This window comes from Gobio gobio (genome assembly GCF_949357685.1).
Source record: "Gobio gobio genome assembly, chromosome: 1".
In the NCBI taxonomy this organism is placed as follows: Eukaryota; Metazoa; Chordata; class Actinopteri; order Cypriniformes; family Gobionidae; genus Gobio; species Gobio gobio.
The window spans coordinates 54,002,478-54,023,028 of NC_137097.1; the positions used below are offsets into that span (position 1 = coordinate 54,002,478).

The following is a 20,551-nucleotide window of genomic DNA, read 5'->3' on the forward strand; positions in this document are numbered from 1 at the left end:
AAATCTCCAAAAGGAGAACTGGGGCTTAAATGTGGGGAGGGATAAGAGTAGGGAAAGAGAGGGTCAAGATGTGCACAGAACTGAGGGGATGGAGAGAAAGGCAGAGAAATGGTGAGAAAGAAAAGAAGGAGAGAGAGAGCTGGGCTGTATGTGTAGCAGGCTGGCGCTCCAGGGTGGCAGAGAGCTGTGTCGACTGCACAGGCGCTTGACCTGTAGGGAGCAAGACGGGAAAGGACGAGGAGAGGCAGCAAGCAGGGAAGGAGAGAGGAGTGAGGCATGAGCGCTGGAGCCTTGATGACACTTACGTGAAGGCGAACGCCACCAGGGCACCACTAACCACTATAAAGTCCAGGATATTCCACAGGTCACGGAAATATGAGCCTTGATGGAGGACAAGACCTAAATCCACCATCTAAAACACAGAGCAAATGTTTACTAAATAAATGACCGTTCAAATGTTTGGTATCAGTTAAATTTTTAAATGTCTTTGAAAGAAGTCTCTTATGCTCACCACGGGTGCGTTATTTGATCAAAAATACAGTAAAAACAGGTTGAATTTAGTGAATTTAAAATCACTAATGTAATTCCTTTATTCCTGTGTTGGCAAAGCTGAATTTTCAGTATCATTACTCCAGTCTTCAGTTCAGAAATCATACTAATATGATGATTTGCTGCCCAATTCTTTCAGAATTATTTGATGAATAGAAACTTTAAAACATTTATTTGAAATATAAATATTTGAAAACATTACAAATGTATTTACTGTCACTTTTGATCAATTTAATGCATCTTGGCTAAATAAAAGTATTAATTTCTTTAAAAAAAAACACCTTCCTGGCTGCAAATTTTGGAATGGTATTGTATATTTAGGCACTTTGTTTTAATTTCAAATTCCATTAAATTCAGGGTTCACAGACCATTAGACCAATGAACTGTCATGATTCTTCCAGATATTTTTGATTTATGATTTTAGATTAATAACGATTATTCTATAGAGTGATATAATTGAGAGCAAAACATGTTCAATGTGTGTTCAGTTTTTTTTAAACAATATTTCTTAAATATTGTATTAAATTTCCATGATCTTTTCCAGGAATCATTATTTTAAAATGTCATGACATTTCCAGGTTCAATCATGGGAATCCTGTACTTTAAATGAATTTGAAGCATTTAACACTTTAAGTCATGGTAACGTGGAGACCAATAAACACACCATTACAATGTGCAGTAAGCACATTGTAGCCAATTGGCAGCAGGTGACGTAAACACTCATGATGGGGGAGAAGAGAGAGTGAGCAAGAGGGAGATTTGAAGAGACCGTAGAAAGAGAGATTGGACAGATGTACCTTAATGAGCATCTCAAAGGTGAACACACCCGTGAACACATAATCAAAGTACCGCAGGACCTGCAAGTACAAAAAAGGGACACAATGTCAGCTGGAAAAGGAAACTCTTTATGACAAATAAACAGATGAAAGGATGAAGGAATGAACGGAGAGATTGGGTATTGATTAGAAACATGGACGGATAGATAGATGAGATGGCTACTAGTCCAGTAGACAAAATTAGACACATAGGATGTTGAGATGTGTGACTGTCTCACATTGTTGCGGGGAGATTCGGGCCAGACAGGGTCTTCGGCAGCCAGGGCAATACTGCTCATCGCGATGACCAGCAGAATACACATCTCAAAATATCTGAGCGTGACGATATAGTGGCACAACCTCCGAAATCTAAAACACAAGTTCATAAAATAGACCTGTTAATAGCAAAAACAACAGCTACATCAACTTGAGAATGTTTTTTTCAATAGAAAGCTTAATTTAATATAAAAAAAACCCTACAGAACGAGGTGAAACCAGGTGACTCTAATCAGTTTTGTTTAAATACAACATTTGCAACCCATTTTACTTCCATATTTGGATACATTTCCAAAAGTAACTGGATATTCAACTGGGAAAAAAGTGGGACGGGATTTGATTTTATCCATTAGAATTGATTGGACTTTGAAAAGTGGTCTTAAATTATATAGCAGGTTAGAGATTTCACAGAGTCACAATGCCAACTAGACGTTAACTGATAAGTTTCACAGAGTTGACTGCACTCACGGGTTGGTGGTAGACAGGATGAACATTGAGGTGTAAGGTGGCATGGGTTTAGGCCCCCCATCATTTTTCTCATCATCATCATCGTCACCCTTTGTGTCTTCCTTCTTGGGCAGGGGCTCAGTGTTGGCATTTTTATTGACTGTGGAGATGTGACAAAAGGAAACAACATCGTAAAAAAACAGATGATTCAACAAATGAAAAAGGTCAATTATCCTCTTCAGCTCTTTCTCTCACCCTGTAGGATGGCGTTACTGGAGGGGAACATCGGGGGAACGTCCACGGCAGTGTACTCGGGTTTCATGCCCAGGTGTCCAGTGCTAGCAACATTAGCAGTAGTAGAGGAAGGGTTGTTAAGAATGAGGCTGCTCTCTGTGCCAGTATGTGCCAGGCCGGCAGTGTGGGCACTGTTGGCCAGATTGAGCAGGCTATCATGTGGGGTGGCGTTACTAGGTGGCTGGGTGGCAAGCTTGTTGTTCATGGCATTGTCCAGGTCCTCACTGTACTGACTGTCCTGCCTGGACAGAGTCTTCTGAATGGGACGGGTCGTGGAGAGAGTTGGGCCACTTCCATGACCATCCCTAATGAAAGAAGACAGAAAGATTAGTACAAGTTTAAAACTTTAGGAAACTCTGGGAGGAATTGACTAAAAATGAACAATTATCAAATTATAAATAAAATAAAAATAATGTACTCTACTGTTCAAAGATTTGGGGTCGGTAAGCTTTTTCATGTTTTTAAAAGAAATCTCTTATGCTTACCAAGGCAGCATTTATTTGATTAAAATGATTAGAATGTTGCTAAATATTTATTACAATAAAAAAAAAAAAATAATAATTATATATATATATATATATATATATATATATATATATATATATATATATATATATATATATATATATATATATATATATATATATATATATATATATATATATATATATATATATATATATATATATATATTTTTTTTTTTATATTTTTTTTATTTTTTTTTTATATAATTTAATATTAAAAAAGCATATTTGAGCATACTTAATTGTTTGACAAAGAGCCTGCTTTACTCGAAACATAACCCTTGTGAGAGTCTACTATTAAAATTGTAGGCATATTTTTGGAGCTATGGTGTGCTTTTTTAATATATTTTAATATGTTATTATCAATGTTGAAAACAGTTATCCTGCTTAATTTTTGTGGAAACTGTGATATATTTTTTCGAAGGATTCTTTGATGAATAGAAAGTTCTAAAGCAGGTGTTGTCAAACTCGGGTCCGGGGACCCCAAGCGGCAACCTCCCGCAGTTTCTCTTGAAGCCAATACGGAAGTGACATATACTGCAATTCATCGACTGGCCGCTAGGGACCGGCTCCAGAAGGGATCAGAATCTCGTTGAGCCCCATGTTAAAATGGCCAACTTTACAGCAGAATAAAGCATGTTTACAGCCTGGCACAAATTGTGGTTTTGGTCTATACGGCTAATTTTGCCCTTCATGACAACTGTGAGGGGGGTGAATTTTTTAACTCATTAGTTTACATTATATAAAGCATTAAAGTTCTGCAAAATTAAGGGCGTGGCCACTTCGAGTGACAGGTGGATAGCCATTTATCTGCTGTCTGTTAGTGACGCGCTGCCAAGATGGCGACGGCCATTTCGTCCATACTTTGCGCTTCAGAATGGCTCATCAGAATCCTATGGGTGACATCACGGACACTACGTCCATATTTTTTTACAGTCTATGGGGGACCCCCAGTGGTCCTCCAGAAGGTTCTAAGAGGTCCCCAGAAAATTTCAGAGAATAAAAAGACAAAGCAAAAATGGATAAAGTCTACTGAATATTTTAACTGTTTCATTTCTGTTTCATGTTTCTCTCCTTTCTTGCAGTATACATTGCAGAATTGTATATGTTTGCTTTGTATCTTTAATGAGTTTTTCTCACCATAGTCCCCTTTATCTTGCTCACTAAGGGTTGTAAAGCAGTTTTCTTAGCACAGTACATACGCTGCTTGCATACATTTATTGTGAAAGTTGCTTATACAAAGGATTTTTAATTGAAAAATGTTCTTCTTCAGGTTTATACATCCAACATCAATAGCCAATTTAAGTTGGGAAACAATATGTTGTATTTATAATGTCAGACGTACTATTTATTTAACAGTTTAAATATTTTTTCATACATAAAAATAGATGGATTTTTAGGAAGGTTCATAAAGGTTCATGATATTTGGGGGTCCTTGGCATCATAAAGTTTGAAAACCCCTGTTCTAAAGAACAGCATTTATTTGAAATATAAATATTTTGCAACATCTTTACTGTCACTTTTGATCATTATTATGTGTCATTGCTGAATAAAAGGATACAATTAGATAAAATTAAATGAAATTAAGATAATTAAATAAAATAAAAAATCAAATAAAAAATAAATGTAATGTAAATAAATAACGTCCTTAAATAGACATTTTCAGACATTTGTATTTCTTTAAGAATGTAGATAAATATAAAATTTTAATAATAAATGAATCACTCCACAACTCGGAGCTCTTTAAACAACCGCGCATCTGAATATCAGTTAACTGCTGGAGGCAAATAGTGCAGAAATAGAGTTTTGCGAATAAGTCACAATCCATAACGATAAACTGGTTTGCTAGAGGTTACTAGAGTTTTTTTTATTTTTTAAATTGAATGGCGTAACTTAAGAACTGTATTTTTAAAATGGTCTGTTGAGGAAGGCGTGAGACGTGAGACGTGAGTGCAATAGTCAAACGCGTCCAACAAGTGCATAGTACAAAAATGTTACCAGAGATTAATTTAGATGGAACTCACATCCTGCGGTGTCGCACCCCTCTCTCTTTCCTTCCCTCACCCTCATGGCGATGACGTCTGTGTTTACGCTCTCCTCCATCTACATGCTCACACTCAGATCCCCTTTCCCTGCCCTTACTCCTGCGCCTCCTCCCTCCGCCCTCTCCATCGTCCTCTGGGCCTTTACGATGCTGACGGGCCTGGCTGCAGCGCTCGCTGTGCTGATGTCTGCGGTGAGACTCTCTACCCTCCCCATGGTTCTCGGAGCCCAAAAGACTCCGTCGAGATCCCGTAGAGTCCCCTCTTTCCAATGCTGGCCAGGGCCCAGATCCGCCACCTCCTCCTCCACTCTCCCCCTCATTGAAGTTGGGCTGTTTGTGCAGGAGCTGATGAGTGCGCTGGGGCTGGCCATCACCCGGACGGGTCTTGTTGGTATTGTTATTGCGGTTCTCCTGAGGGTCCACGACCAATGGCCGGTCCAGGTGGGTCTTCATATCGGGACGAATGTGACGGGAATACGAGACCTGGATGCATGATTAAAAATACAACAATCACATTTGCCAATAGAATAATAATAATAATAATAATTCAACATATTTTCCCTGAAAACCAATATGAATATTTATTTATTTATTTATTTATTTAAATTGTATTTATTTAACATATTTATTAAAATAATAAACTTTAATATCATCACTTAATATTTTGCCTATAGATTGCTTAAAGGATTTAAGATATTTTTACTTGAGAGTAGTGCTGGGCAATCGATGAATCGCATCCAAAATAAAAGTTAATGTTTACATAATATATGTATGTGTTCTGTGTATAATTATTATGTATATATAAAAACACACTCCTTAATGTATATATTTAAGAAATATTTGCATGTATATATATATAATGTATCTTATATATAAAGATTTTATATATAAATATACACATTTTCTTGAATATATATATGCGCATGTGTGTGTATTTACATAAAAAAATAATGAACTGAACAAAGTCCAGTTAAATCGTTGATATTTATATCCATCTCTTTCCTTATTTCTTCTCACCTTCCAGCGTTCTTCAGGTTCCAACTCATTGTAAAGAGCCTCTCTGCTGTTCACCAGGGTCTGTCGTCTCAACTCACTAGTGCGCTGCTCCCATACTGACTTACAACCTTTGTTGTTCTTCTGTTGCTCCTTGCTGCCGAAGAGAGAGAGAGAGACAGAGAGAAAGAGACATTTATAGTAGATCTGAGATTAGTAATCATCAAGAGGGAAAAGTGAGGTTGCTGCAGCTACCACAGGCTTAAAATGCCCACCTACAAGCTACCAGCTACCATTTGTTAAAGAGGATGATTGCACCGCTTGGGTCAAACTCACTCACAGAACACACGTACTTACACACTTACACACACACACACACACACACACACACACACACACACACACTTACACACACACACACACACACACACACACACACACTTACACACACACACACACACACACTTACACACACACACACACACACACACACACACACACACACACACACACACACACACACACACACACACACACACACACACACACACACACACACACACACACACACACACACACACACACACGATAACTATAATAATTCTGGGAGTGAAGATATCACAGGCGCCCAACCCTTGGAGCAAAGCATGTGAAAGAGAAAAGTAAAAGAGATATGAAGAGAACAGCAGGTGATGAGTAGCAGGATGAAGAGAGAAGAAGAGACGAGGAGTGACAAACCGTCCCATCCCACCCAGCGGTCTGGAGAACAGAGCGGGGAGCAGCACAGAGAACCGAGGAGGAAATGCACATGTCGAAAAGGCTGATGGGAGAAGAGTGGGAGGTGTGGGGCGAATAGAGAGGCGTTTAAAAAAAACAAAACAGAAAGAGTATAAATGAATAAATACCAGTCCAGAAAGTCTGTTGCATCAAGACGCTCAGAGTTTACTGTCACGCTGAGGAGGAAAACAGCATGTGTGAAACACAGAACATCTCTTTGCTCCTCTCCCTCATTTACACACTTGTCCTCACTAATACACATATATTTTCCCCTGATTCTCTCTTCTTTTCCTAACAAATACTTGGATAAATTTGCACATGGACAAACCTGAATCGTCTTCAATCGGTCTGTGCCTCTGCATGTAAGTTGTGGGTATATAACTGTGAGAGGATCATAGATGATCTTGTAGGGCAAAGGATTACATAATGGATGTATGACACCAAACAGAACAGGGGGAAAAAGTATGTTGCCTTAAAGTGCTATATGTGATTTGGAACATAGACCAGCTAATAATAACCAGCTACTATGTTCCAAAATGCAGATACGAAGTTAAACTGAATTTCCAGCAGGTTAGAATGTAATTCATAATGTCAGTCAAATTTTTTACAATTAGTTTGGCCTGGGACAAAAAAAACGTTGTTTTTGTGACTTATGGTTGTAGTTTGGGATCTGTAAGTTTTCTTTTTCCCCCCAAAAGAAATGAATGTTACAAATTATGTAAATTTTAGGGGGGGGGGGGGGGTATGCTATTTCATGCATTCTGACTTATTTACACTGTTAAAGAGTTGGAGTCTCATGTTAAACATGGCCAACATTTAAAAAAACGAGTTGGACGTATGACAGTGTATTTCTGTGCCAAAAATACTCCTTCCGGTTTCTCACAAGTCTCGGAAAGTTTTTTTTCCGAGTATGGGCCCTTATGAAATCATCCTTGTATGTGCATTTCTCCAGAAATAGCGTGTGCGCACGTCAACCAGAGCGAGAGCAAGATCGCGCCTGTCATTCGGACAACGCAAGTCGAGAAAGATTTTTCAACAATGTCACCAAAGAAGTGTGTTTTTTTGGCTGTGAGGGAAAGATCACCCTGTTCAGATTCCCAAATAACCCAGCATTATTGGAGCAGTGGGTGCAGATCGTTTTTCCTGGGCAGCAACGGAGTTGTGCAAGTGTATTTTTGTGTTCCCGGTTCCCTGCTGTTGCTGCTGTTGTTCTTGCAGTTCAATTTCAGACACAGGATCCGATTCTGGATCAAATATGTATGGCTGGATCTGATTAGCCATAGTTAATTTAAGACAATAACGTTTTTGTTCTCTTTTTATTTATAAGGATGTCACTCACAGCTTACAGACGATCGCTACGCAAAAGCTGAGCGTGCTCATGACTCTTTAGCTCCGCCCACTGCCTTCACGAGTTCGGCTGTTTTCATAAAAAAGAATCGGTACAGCATATCTGTCTTTTATAAATACGATAAAACTAAAGACTCTTTGGAGTCTTTGAATAATGCAATACCACTTTATAGGTACTCAAGATTAACATGAGATTGGCTGAAACTGTGCGTTACCCACCTTTAAATAAATGCTGTTCTTTTGAACTTTCTACTAATCAAAGAGTCCAGTAAAATATATCACAATTTCCAGAAAAATATCAAGCAGCACAACTGTTTTCAACATTAATAATACTCATAAATATTTCTTGAGCAGCAAAAATCATCATATTAGAATGATTTCTGAAGGTTCATGTGAGACTGAAGACTGGAGTAATGATGCTGAAAATTCAGCTTTACATCACAGGAATAAATTACATTTTAAAATGTATTAGAATAGAAAACAGTTCAATTGTAGTGATACTTCACAATATTACTGTTTTTATATTTTTTTATCAAATAAATACAGTCTTGGGGAGTATAAGAGACATTCCAAAATATTTTAAAAGATCTTACCAACTTCAACATTTTGAACACTAGTGTCTATATGTTTGTGTTCTATATGGTTTAAGCTTCTGATTAGATCAACATCAATGAAGAGAATGGAAACCAAAACAAGTCAAAATTCTTAGATAGAAGTGTTTTTTTTGTCTATGATTTACCTCTACGTTTATGTGGCTGAAACAAGAGCTATAAATAGTCTGAACACATGAAAACCAACATAAAAAGACAAAGAAATTGTGGGAGAAAAAAAAGTGGCATCAGGACAGAGAGAGGGAGTGATGAGAGAGAAACTCACGCAGCAATGGAGAGGTTGGCTGCAGACAGTGGGCTGACCTCGGCTACTTCCTTGGCTGTCTGAAGAGCCATTTTCTGATTGGCTGCCTGCTCTTCCTCTTGTTCATCCTATTAATATAGAGAAACATGAAGCATATTGGTTAAAATATGATGTAGAGTGTGGAAAAACAATCTGAGAGACAGGGACAGGGTTATTTTTGAGGCTGACATTACTGCTTATGTATTTATAGGAGTTTCCCTTTCAAACGCAAAATTTATGGGATTTACTAAGGTTTACGCTAGTCAATTTACTGGAATTTGCACCATTATTTAAGGCCCCCCAAAAAACGTCTTAAACCATATGCTAATTTGTGCTGCTCTTGGTAGATTGCATTGGTTATTATGGAAATGATCTGGCTGCGTCTGCGCTCATTGTCAGTAGATCACCCACAGAACTTTCCACTCCTTTCTGCGCTTTTATGGGATTTCGCTCTCATGCTAATTTGCTCTGTTTAGTAAATCTGGCCCTGTGAGTCTTTACCTTGGTTAGCTCTTGTGCATTGGCAAGATTGTCCACAGCGATAGCCAAGAACACATTGAGCAAAGTATCTGTTCACAGAGATGTTAAGCAACTTTACATTAATACTTCACTGGTGTATGAGAAAACTGTGCAAACAGCATGTCAGCATGCAATATAATGTGTTTGGATACAGTTGCCGAAGAGTGTAAGAACAATGAAGAAGACTGAAAAGACCATCCCCGTTCTGACTCCACCCTGAGACTCAATCCCATCATACATGACCATGTTCCAGTCTTCACCCGTCAGGATCTGAGGTACAAAAAATGGTCCATCATCACAAAGCCATGGAAAGCACATCAAATGCTTGGACACTGTTTAATGGGCACATTTACTCACCTGAAACACTGTCATTATTGCTGCAGGAAAAGTATCAAAGTTTGTTGGTGGTGTGCCAGATTCAAAATTAAACCTGAAAAGACGAAATTGTAGTTATATTATTGTTACACAAGAGTACTTTCTATAGTCTTATTTATAGCACCACAACTGGTGACCCCCAAAACGAAATGAAATAAAATATATCAAATAAAATAAGAACATAAAAGTGAATGACACTATTTTAGTGTTATACTGACTGTCCTCCAAACAGCTGCATGCCCAGCAATGCAAAGACCACAATGAAGAGGAAAAGGAGGAAGAGTAAACTGATGATGGACTTCATGGAGTTCAACAAAGACACCACCAGGTTCCTCAGAGACGCCCAATATCTGAGAAAGGGAAAGGGGAAGACTTTTAAGACACTTAGTCCTTCTTGAGATGGCTTGAAGGTTAAAGAGGAAACTCGACAAAGAGTGGGACAGAGAGACAAACATGGGACTCGAGACGTGAGAGACTCACTTGGTCACTTTGAAGATCCTCAGTAACCTGAGAGCTCGTAACACACTGATCCCAAATGAGGTTCCTGGCTGGATCATAGCCCAGAGCACCTCGAAAATGCTGCCACATATGACCTGTCCCACGCACACACACATACACACATATAAAATATACACATTTAAAGCTCATTCAATAACAGTAAGCCACAAAACAAAACCGCCTGAACATTGCCAAACATATATTTGCTTCTTACACTGCAAAATGTTTTAAATAATAATAATAATAATATCTTGAAAAACAAAACTGCATGTAGTAGCTCAATCAAATCAAATGCAAAGCATCTTTTCTCTTGTGAGATTTTTTTTATGTCCATGTCAAATTGAAATAAATAAATAAACAAACTTAATTCAACATATATTCTTGTCTTATTGTTTTACGCAGTTTTGCTTCTCAAGTAAATCATCAATTTTCAACACTGAAATACTGATTAAGAAACTGAAAGAATCTTCAATAACACAAACTAATATCAACATCAAAGCCTGAGAGATGAATGAAAGGACAGCTGGTATAATGCTTTTGGTTTCCCCCAAATATTTCCTTATTTACTAAAAGAAGACAATAGAGCAAGAGACAAGTGACAAGAGAAACTCACGATGCAGTCAAAACAGTTGAAGGAGGAGTGAAAATAAGGTCTGGTCCCCAGCCCATACATTTTAATACACATCTCTGCCATAAAGATCCCCAGGAAAATGAACTCAGCAAAATCTGGATTAAAGAGAGTGTTTGCAAAGGACAAAGATATGAAGAAAAGAAAGAATACCACCGGAGTAACTGCGGCTTTTAGTGACCCAAAATGCAGCCACATTTAAAAATGTTTTATGAATTATATGAGAAAATATATATATATTTTTAAAATAGAACACACTTTTTGTCAGCAAAAAAGAGAAGTTGTTGTTTTTGGTTTCAAATTATAAAACGTATGGATATACTGCTCAAAACTACGATTAGGAGACTTTATTGTTGTCATACTAGTAGAACACGTCTATTTTTAATATGATGAAATTGACATTCAGACATTTTTAAGTGTCCAAAATAATACTTTTGGAGTCCATAATACTTTCTAACAACTATTGAATCAACTCAGATAAAAGGAGAGAAACATAGAAACATCTTCAGAAAATAGGAAAATAAAGAAAAATTCTCTCTATTTATCTACAGACAATGATAAGAAACTTCACAGATTCAAAACTGCTGACAAGCACACCAAAAATACTGAAGAAAATCTGTAGATTCTATATAGATTAGTGAACAGGCAAGTGAACAGGCTTACAGAGGAAGTCGGAGAGCAGGTCGGGCTGGTCATAGTGCACGGCAGCCACACACAGTGTGTTGAGTCCCACCAGACATAGCACAGACCAGTAGAATGCTTGTGTCTTCACTATGTGCCTAATGAAGAATCTCAGTCGACGCTCCTTTTTATGGAAGGAAGAGCCCTCCAGCTTTGAGCTCTTCAGACTGCCCCGTGCAAACGGAGAACCTGGCGGACAATAAAGAAACAGAGAAGCCAAGCGGCAGGGAAAAAGGACACGATAAAATTCAATGAAAATCAAAAAATTGTTGTTTGATATGGCATCCGAAAATTATACAATGGAGAAAAAAAGTATGATTTCTACAATGAAAAAAACCCAAACAATTTCTGAAATTCAGTTTAATTTATTACATTTATCAGCTTTTCACTCAAATTGCTATGCTTTATATTATATATATATATATATATATATATATATATATATATATATATATATATATATATATATATATATATATATATATATATATATATATATATATATATATATATATATATATATATATATATATATATATATATAAATTGCCTGCAGCCTACATTATATAAATGTATAAGTGTATGTTTATCTCTCAAGCACACCTATATCTCCATCTCCATCCTCTGCATCGAGCAGTTCTGTTTTATTCTTCTTAATGGTGGGCCTCCTCCTTGTGCCTGTGTGTAACAGACCATGATAACTCATTTCTAATTTACTCACAGCATACACACAGATTCAGACAGCCTAAAATACTCAATGGCATAGAATCATAGAATTACAGAATTTAACAAAAAGAAGAAAAGAAGAGACAACTAGGAAGTGTCATTTGTCCCTTATGTGGATCATAGACAAATATGAAGTTGAGAAATCACATCTCTGTTGTGAGCTACATGTAAATGTTCTCCTGTACACTGCATTAACTGTGCTTATAGACATGAAGTATACAATATCACCCCCTCAGCAAAGCCAACATGGTATTGATATCTCTCTTCCTTTACAATGGGAAATCAACACCTAGTCCCAGTGAGGGAGCAAAGAGAGGAGGAGAAGGGGGATTAAAAGGAAGGAAGGAAGGATGGAGGAGTTCACGTAAATACCGTCAAAGGGCATACGGTCATCTGGGTCATGGTCCTCGTCAGCCAGAATCACCTCTTCTATACACAATCAAAAAAAAAAAGAAAAGAAAAAAAAGATTCACATCAAGCCACTGCAAAAGTCACGAAAATGGGGACAATTTCTAGTGCGTAAAAGATGCCTGATGAAACATTTTGTACATTATCAGCACGTTCCAAGATGTACATGTGTAAAGACATCCGTATCAAAAGAGACAAGCTGCTATCTGTATTCTTGGCTTTAGCTTCTCTCTGGAGTACTTAATGGCTATTTCTATGGCATTTACCTGCTTTGCAGATCCACTCCAGATATCCGTTCAGCTCTCTCTCTATCTGCTGCTGACGCTTCAGCTTAAGAAACTCGCTCCTGTTCTCCACACGCTCCCTTTCTTTGGCAAACTCTCTGTATCACATGCATGCAAACAAATGCTCATCAACAGACAAACACAAAATGCACATACACACCAGTTAAATACAGATACACTGGACATTTTTTGGCCATTTTGAGATCATAAGAATCACTGGATAACTGCCTTCTTTAGTTAAAATGTGGCCATGTTGTACTAATTTGTGGCCACAATTTGATTAAATTAAAATGAAGGAACAAAATCTCTGTATGTTAATGATATTTAGATATAATTTTAAGCATTTTAAGCTTGTGATGTCCTTCTGATGTTTTTTATTTTTTTTGAGTGAATCTCATTTAGGTACAATACATCTGATGAATTAAACTGTATCAAAGTGCCCCTATTATGGATTATTGAAATAAAAAGTAAATAAAGTGATTTTATCTCAAAAGAATGAGTCGGCTCTGAACCACTTAAATGAGTCGTTTGGAATTCAAATCTATTTTCGTGAAGTTCGCACGTCACAGCTTACTACGTTTGCATAAAATTGATCTTTTCCACGATACCAGAGCAGTATAAATTTTTGCTGTGTTCCCTTCATTTTACTGACGACTGCTTCTCCAATCTCAGCGAGTTCAATGCAGGATTCGTAAAATGCTTGCTCTTGAAAGATGGGTCAGTACTCAGTTTGTTTGGACCAGCTTGCTCCTCCGAATCACAATCTGTAAGTATGATTAATTATGGATGAATATATTTCCTACCGGGTGTTCAAAATATGAGAGTTTTGTGTTTTATATTGTGTAAGTCTGGCTAACCGGCTAATTCACGTTATTACGTTCTTGCCAAGATTACCTAAAACTGGGTCTATTAAAGGTGCAGTGTGCAATTTTTATGAGGATCTATTGACATAAATGCAATATAATGGCGCTTTTCCACTACACAGTACCAGCTCGCCTCGACTTGACTCGCCTTTGTTTGGTTTTCCACTGTGTAAAAGTTATACCTTTTTTTTCGTATCACCTCCGCCGAGGTTCTGAGCGAGCTGAGGCGATACTAAATTGTGACGTGAAAACACGGCAGACTGCTGATTGGTCAGAGAGAATCGGCACTATTCACTGCGTCATCATTGCACGCACCAGACGGAGTATCCTGAATATTTTTTTACGGTCTATGGAATAACCCAGCCATTTTTAAATAGTTTGGCCAGAGATTGCGTGATATACCCTACTACCCTATGTGATATACATACTATTATGGCAACTCGGAAGAATACGCCGTGGTCAAACGAGGAGGTTTCCTTTGTTTGGTTGCTGAAGAGAGGATCCAGCGAGAGCTTTATGGGGCAACGAGGAACGAAAAAGTTTCCTGCGGCATCGGTATGACGATCTGGTACTATTGTGGAGGTACTATCTGCAATGGAAAACGGAGCGAAAAGCGAGCCGAGCCGAGTCGAGTTGAGCTGGTACTAGTAATGGAAAAGCGCCATAATATACATAACTATGTTTTCAGTGGTGTATAAAGACCTTACATAATGAAACGTTATGTTTTTATTACCTTAGAATGAGGCATTTCTATCTCCATACACCGTGGGTCCCCTTACAGTGAATTCGCCATTTTGCGCCGACATGTTTCTACAGTAGCCCTAAACGGACAAACTGCTCTGCAGAGCTCAAGCTACTCTCTGCTGTCTCAGACGATGACATCTTTGTCTTGTGTTGGCCAGAGTAGCTTCTCTATGTGCTTCGAAAGGTAGGGGTGAGTGGTGGGCGGTCGCAACCTCACCACTAGATGGCGCTAAAATTTACACAGTGCACCTTTAATGCAGATTGTCTGTTGTTCTGACTATGCGGAGTAAAGATAAAGGATGGAGCAAGATTTGTTTTGCAAACTTTACTGTTACATCAGTCATTCACGTTAGTGCTGGGCTAACATATGTGCTGTTATTGATACAGTTCCTGCATGTGCACCGCAATAAATTATAAATATACACACACATCGGTTTGTTGGTGGACATACACTTGTTAATGTTAATGCTTGTTAATGGTGAGGAATTACAGTTGCAACATCTCATAATGTACCTCAGACTGAGTAGCATATCACTGAGAAACATCCTGCTCCAGTTGTCCTTGTGATTGAGGTTCAGGTTGAATAACTAGTCCTTCTAATGTTTCATCATCAGACTCGCGCTCGGATTGATAAGGTCAAATCGAATGTCGTCGTTAATGTCTTTACAGTGTGTACATTCGCTGAGCTTTAGGAAGCCTCCGCACAGAGCTGAAGTTTATGGTAATGGACGTTTAGCTTCCGACACACACAGTAAGCAGTAGACCAATCACAACAGATTGGGCCATCTGGCCATTCAGAGCGGAGTAGGCTTGCGGTAAGGGGGGATTTAGAAAGACTGATTCATCAGTCGAGTCGATTGAGAATCATTGAAAAATGTGGTGAAGTGCAATGTATATTATGAGAAAATTAAAGTGTATTCATGCATGTGACCTTTGATGCATGTAAAGCTGTTGTTGGAGACCTCCAAAACAAAATTAGGAAACTTTAAAATAGCACTTTAAACAATGCTTACTGTAACACTAAAATATGGGACTCAAAATGTAATTTAAAACATAAAATAAACTTTAGAATTTTAAAAACTTTAAAGCAAACAAGCAACAAAAAAAAACAATGTTATGACACATTTATTGGGAATATCTCAGATTCCACTCTATAGACACTAATAAAATAAGCTAATTTGTGACAGACATGGGAACTCTTTGTACAAAATTTTCACTTGTGGTGATGATGGGACACCTTGCACCCTAGATATCGGCCTCTGCATAGGCTATTGAATAATTAATAACAATGAGTTTAACACATGCTATCCACAAACTGCATATTTTCATATACAATCCACACAAATATCATTGAAATTGATACATTAGCAAATTAAACAATGCACCAAAAGTGTGGACCTGAAAAAAAAATTATACAGCTGATTTTGAGAAGAGCTCACACTCCCTGAGAGATGTTTCTTACCCTGACAGCACACCCAGCACAAGATTGAGCATGAAGAAGGAGCCGATGATGATGAGGGGGATGAAGTACATCCAGTTCCATGCACTCCCTGAAGCATCGTTGCTCTGTAACGGCATAAAACAGCCCAGTCAGTACAATGAGGCACACATCCAAACATTTTTTCTCTCTCCAGCTGAGAGTACAGTTTGTTCATCTGTTTTTCTTTGCATTTGCCTTCCCAAGACTCTCTACAGCTATCTTCCAATGGTGTCAAGTAGGAAGACATCAGATTGTTTGCCGTTGTTTTATTTGGTATTTTTTATAGGGAGAGGGGAAGCTGAAATCTGACCCTGCTTACAGAGGATGAGAACATCTATGACAGTACCGTGTCAGATCCTAGGACACCACATACCATGCGATGTGCAACCTGAGAGTGGCAACCATCTGGCTGGGGCTGCTTCATCTGTGGTACACACAGCTGGGTGCTCGGCACCACTGCTCCCTGCCACTGCAGAGAGGAACAAATGGGAAGCCATCTTGTATGGCATTGCTCCACTGGCTGCCTCTAGGGAAGGAGCCTAGGCTACAAAAGCCCAGATTGAAACAGCCCACAAGTGCTTCTTTAGGAAAAACGCAGATGATGTTACAATATATGCACAATTTGGTTTTGGACCATTTCAAGAGCACATTTTTTTATTTAAAGGGATAGTTCACCTAGTCCCGTGCAGCTAGACCTTCAGACTAATGGAAGAAGGTCTGGACTCCATCGCAGCTTTCATTGGCCAAGGACCGCCCAAGAGGACGTCTAACCGACAAAGCAACCAATCACAGTTCATTTTGTACATTCAGGGTTTGTAAATGTAAAGTCAATGTCCCTACAATAACAGACTGGCTTGAACGTTGTGCAAGTTTACTGCAACAATGGTCCCGCAAACTTCACATATTTTTTGACGTTTTGTTGATCCTGATAAGGACTCATTGTCACAGTTGTAAACACGACGGCTTTCTTCTTTCGTGAGGGGGTTTTGTGTCACAACTGCTTTGTTTCTAGGCGGACTGTTAAAGAACGTGACACACACGTCCTCCAGAAATCCTGTCGAATTCAACCAATCAGATAACGACTTTGAAACTCCTGAAGTGTTTCTAATTTTGTGTGTCTTATGTATCAGATATTCATCCAACAGTCCATGGGCGTGACGTCTGAGGCTGAGACTATCATTAACCTGTATGTAGCCTGTATGAACACAAAAGGAGATGTTTAGCAGAATGTCCAAGCTGCTCTCTTCCATATAATGAAAATGGATGGGGAACAAAGCACCATCAAAGCATCAAAAAAGTAGGCCATATGACTTTATAAGTCTTCTAAAGACTACAATAGCTGTGTGTGAGGGACAGAATTATGGAATATATTCCTTTTAAGGTCACAATTTGAAACAGCTTGGACATTATGCTAAATTATGCGTAAGAAAGAAGTAAGTTTGGAAAGGGATGAGTAAATGAAATAAACTACAGTAGCTATTCCTTTAAAGATAATTTAAAATAGCTCACTTATGAAACAGCTGATGCTGCTGAGATCTCCATGTTTAATTTACATTTACATTACATTTTTGCATTTAGCAGACACTTTTAGCTCAAAAGCAATTCGTAAAAGAAAAAAAAAAAATCAATGATATTTGTAATATACAATGCCATTTTGTTGTAACTATGAACCATAGTCTTCCTCCCTGTCCCTTTTTCTGTCTCCCTTAATCTGCCCCACTTCTTTTTCGTCCGCTCCATGTCTGAGAGCTCTGAAAGCCCGGGTATGTACTGCAGCTTTTTTGCAATTAAATTTTCATAGGTTTCTTTCTCAGCAGCTGTAAGAATAACTTTAGTTGAGCAGGGTGTGTTATATATAGAGCCCCATTCACCGGAGAGAGGAGGGGAAAAAAGCTGGGGCAAGTAGAAATCAGGGTTTAGAGATGGCGAGACGCAGAGTAATGAAAAAAGAGAACATGGGTAAAAATACAGTAAGACCAAATAAGAGATGTTGACATCTTATTGGACTGTGCAGAACTGCAATCCTTAGTCATGGAATCACCACCCTCAGAGTTATTTCTCATTGCAAAGATCATTTTTAAAATAAACCTTAATTCTTCAGGTAAATCTGCTGTTGATTTGTGGGAAGTATTGACGTGGCCCCTGAGGTAACAACATTAATATGTGGAAATCTTGAACATGACATTAACATCACTGCCCTATTTTCTGTCGTTGAGGGCGGCTGAAGTCACCTCACCGGAAAAAGCTCTGTCTGTTCAGAGTGGACTGGCTGGCCACAAGCGATAAGACTATAAATGAACTGCGCAGCCTCTGACTCTATAGGCAAGATTTTGCTTACTGTATGTCTGCGAGTGAAAGGTACAGGGGATGTGGATTAGGTGGGGCTATTCAGTCCCGAAGATTGGGTACTTTTTGATAATCTTGAAATAGCAGAAATCAGTAATCCTCCACCCCAGGATTAATCAAAACCAAAATAATACAGGATATCCAGGTGAAAAGGTGAGGCCCTCCAATTTCAAGCCCATCTGATACAAAAGTACAGTGTTTTCCCCCTTCATGCACCAAGAATGCTGTGCTGCTACACTCTAAAAAATTATTCAGTGGCTTAGTAAATATCACAGTAATAATTAACTTTATTAACTTAATAAAATCTCTGAATATCACTTACTTTGAATATCATTGATGGTTTGAGTTGAACATACCAAAATAATTGACTAAAAATCCAACAGTTAATTTGGTCTAAAATGTAGTTATATTTAAGTTTTTTACACTAAAAGAATTGAGTATTTCAGTAACCAATTAGTTTTTTAAAATATGCTTAACATTTTGTGAAATTTCTATAAAGAAATGAGTGAGAATTGGTGCATTTCCTCTATGTTTATTTGATCTATAAAATCATGACTGTGCTTGAAATAATTTTTTTTAATAGGATGCATAATGGGATGCAATGCGAGACACCTAAACGAGTGTCGCATCTGTTCGTGTGATTGAAACGCCTGATGCCTTGCATAAAACACAACTTTATTCCTAGAGATAATGAATATAATTAATTTGGATGATAAAATGTTCTCAGAACTGTGCACTGTTTGTTTATTGTCAGGTTATTGTCATTTTCCGGCTACGAGTGAAACGCAGGACAGCGGTCTGAAGTTCAAAGTTCACCCGCAGAGCGCAAGTCCATCACAGGCACGAGAACCAGCGCTGATACGGTGGAAATAGGGTAAAGGACAGATTGATTACACTTGAATTACTTTTAAATGTTTAATTTTTACTTCTAAAATGTTTGTTACCCGAGTTTAAATGTGGGCATTATTGTATACATGTTAAAACAGTATAAAATATGCTGTATCGCTGTACTCACAACAATATCAACAATAAAGGCCAATGTCATATACCTGTGGTTGTGTGGAGTATTTTACTAAGGTTTAGAGGGGGAAAAAATATAACTTATACTATAAAAGTTAAAATTACTCATAAATAAAAACAGTTAATATTACTCATAAACATTGGTTTTTTAAATGTTTTCCCCAATCATTTCTTCTCAATTTTATTTGTTAATGTACCAAATGCAACAAAAAAACTTACACTTTTTCACTTTTCACTTACATTTACTCAGTTAATCTGGTGTATGTAATTGATTTCACTGCTTTAAAATTTACTCAATATTTACATACCATTTTCATCTCCGTGCATGCCATAACTCTGTCTGACGCACACACCGCTAGCTTAGTTTAGCTCCATTAGGAATGAGAGTATAGTTCCTAGCCATATCAGTCTAGAAAAAAAATCGCAACTTTTCATTTTCCTTCGGTCTTAGTACACGATGTAACTATACACATCACAACATGTAAATAGGAAAATGTTGGCGTTATATTGTAACTTATTTAGCAGTAGGCTAGCTGGAGCCATTTATCTCCAGTCTTTGTGCTAAGCTAGGCTAGCGCTGGGTGCGTCAGACAGAGTTATGGCACCCATGGAGATGAGAATGGTATGTATGGACTTATCTAACTCTGTGGGATACGGTGAATAAGCTAAAGTCCCAAAAGGTCGGCGTGTTCCTTTAAATTGATCAAAAGTGACATTAAAGATTTGCATCCAAAAACGAAATGAGGAACCTCTGAGGCATTAGTCAAGTGCTGAAAGGCGACTTACATAATATAGCAGGTCAGTCCAGCCCTCCATGGTGATGCACTGGAAGACTGTGAGCACGGCAAACAGGATGTTGTCAAACTGGGTAATACCATAGTTAGGTCCAAGCCAGTACTGTTTACATATTGTTCCATTAGGACAATGCCTAGCGGCAGTCTCATTCCCGCACGGAAACTCCTCTCGGATTTCATCTAACAGAAAGAAAACGGTGTAAGGAAGAGAAAAATGTCAATTTT

At 38.1% G+C, this 20,551-nt stretch overlaps 1 protein-coding gene across 1 annotated transcript in view; it reads right to left on the bottom strand.

Annotated features, from left to right (window-relative positions):
• cacna1aa (calcium channel, voltage-dependent, P/Q type, alpha 1A subunit, a) overlaps positions 1-20,551 on the bottom strand; it is a gene marked incomplete at its 5' end in the record, with an annotated part of 111,143 nt that overhangs the window by 46,349 nt on the left and 44,243 nt on the right. Inside the window, 21 exons of the mRNA XM_079825022.1 lie at positions 306-412; positions 1,347-1,406; positions 1,604-1,733; positions 2,109-2,247; positions 2,343-2,686; positions 4,930-5,432; positions 5,967-6,099; positions 6,848-6,895; positions 8,943-9,049; positions 9,462-9,529; positions 9,632-9,749; positions 9,837-9,909; positions 10,073-10,204; positions 10,335-10,447; positions 10,966-11,078; positions 11,644-11,850; positions 12,265-12,339; positions 12,760-12,816; positions 13,062-13,177; positions 16,149-16,252; positions 20,319-20,506. Coding sequence (XP_079681148.1) covers positions 306-412; positions 1,347-1,406; positions 1,604-1,733; positions 2,109-2,247; positions 2,343-2,686; positions 4,930-5,432; positions 5,967-6,099; positions 6,848-6,895; positions 8,943-9,049; positions 9,462-9,529; positions 9,632-9,749; positions 9,837-9,909; positions 10,073-10,204; positions 10,335-10,447; positions 10,966-11,078; positions 11,644-11,850; positions 12,265-12,339; positions 12,760-12,816; positions 13,062-13,177; positions 16,149-16,252; positions 20,319-20,506 — 2,935 coding nt within the window. The remainder of the gene's footprint in view (positions 1-305; positions 413-1,346; positions 1,407-1,603; positions 1,734-2,108; positions 2,248-2,342; positions 2,687-4,929; positions 5,433-5,966; positions 6,100-6,847; positions 6,896-8,942; positions 9,050-9,461; positions 9,530-9,631; positions 9,750-9,836; positions 9,910-10,072; positions 10,205-10,334; positions 10,448-10,965; positions 11,079-11,643; positions 11,851-12,264; positions 12,340-12,759; positions 12,817-13,061; positions 13,178-16,148; positions 16,253-20,318; positions 20,507-20,551) is intronic.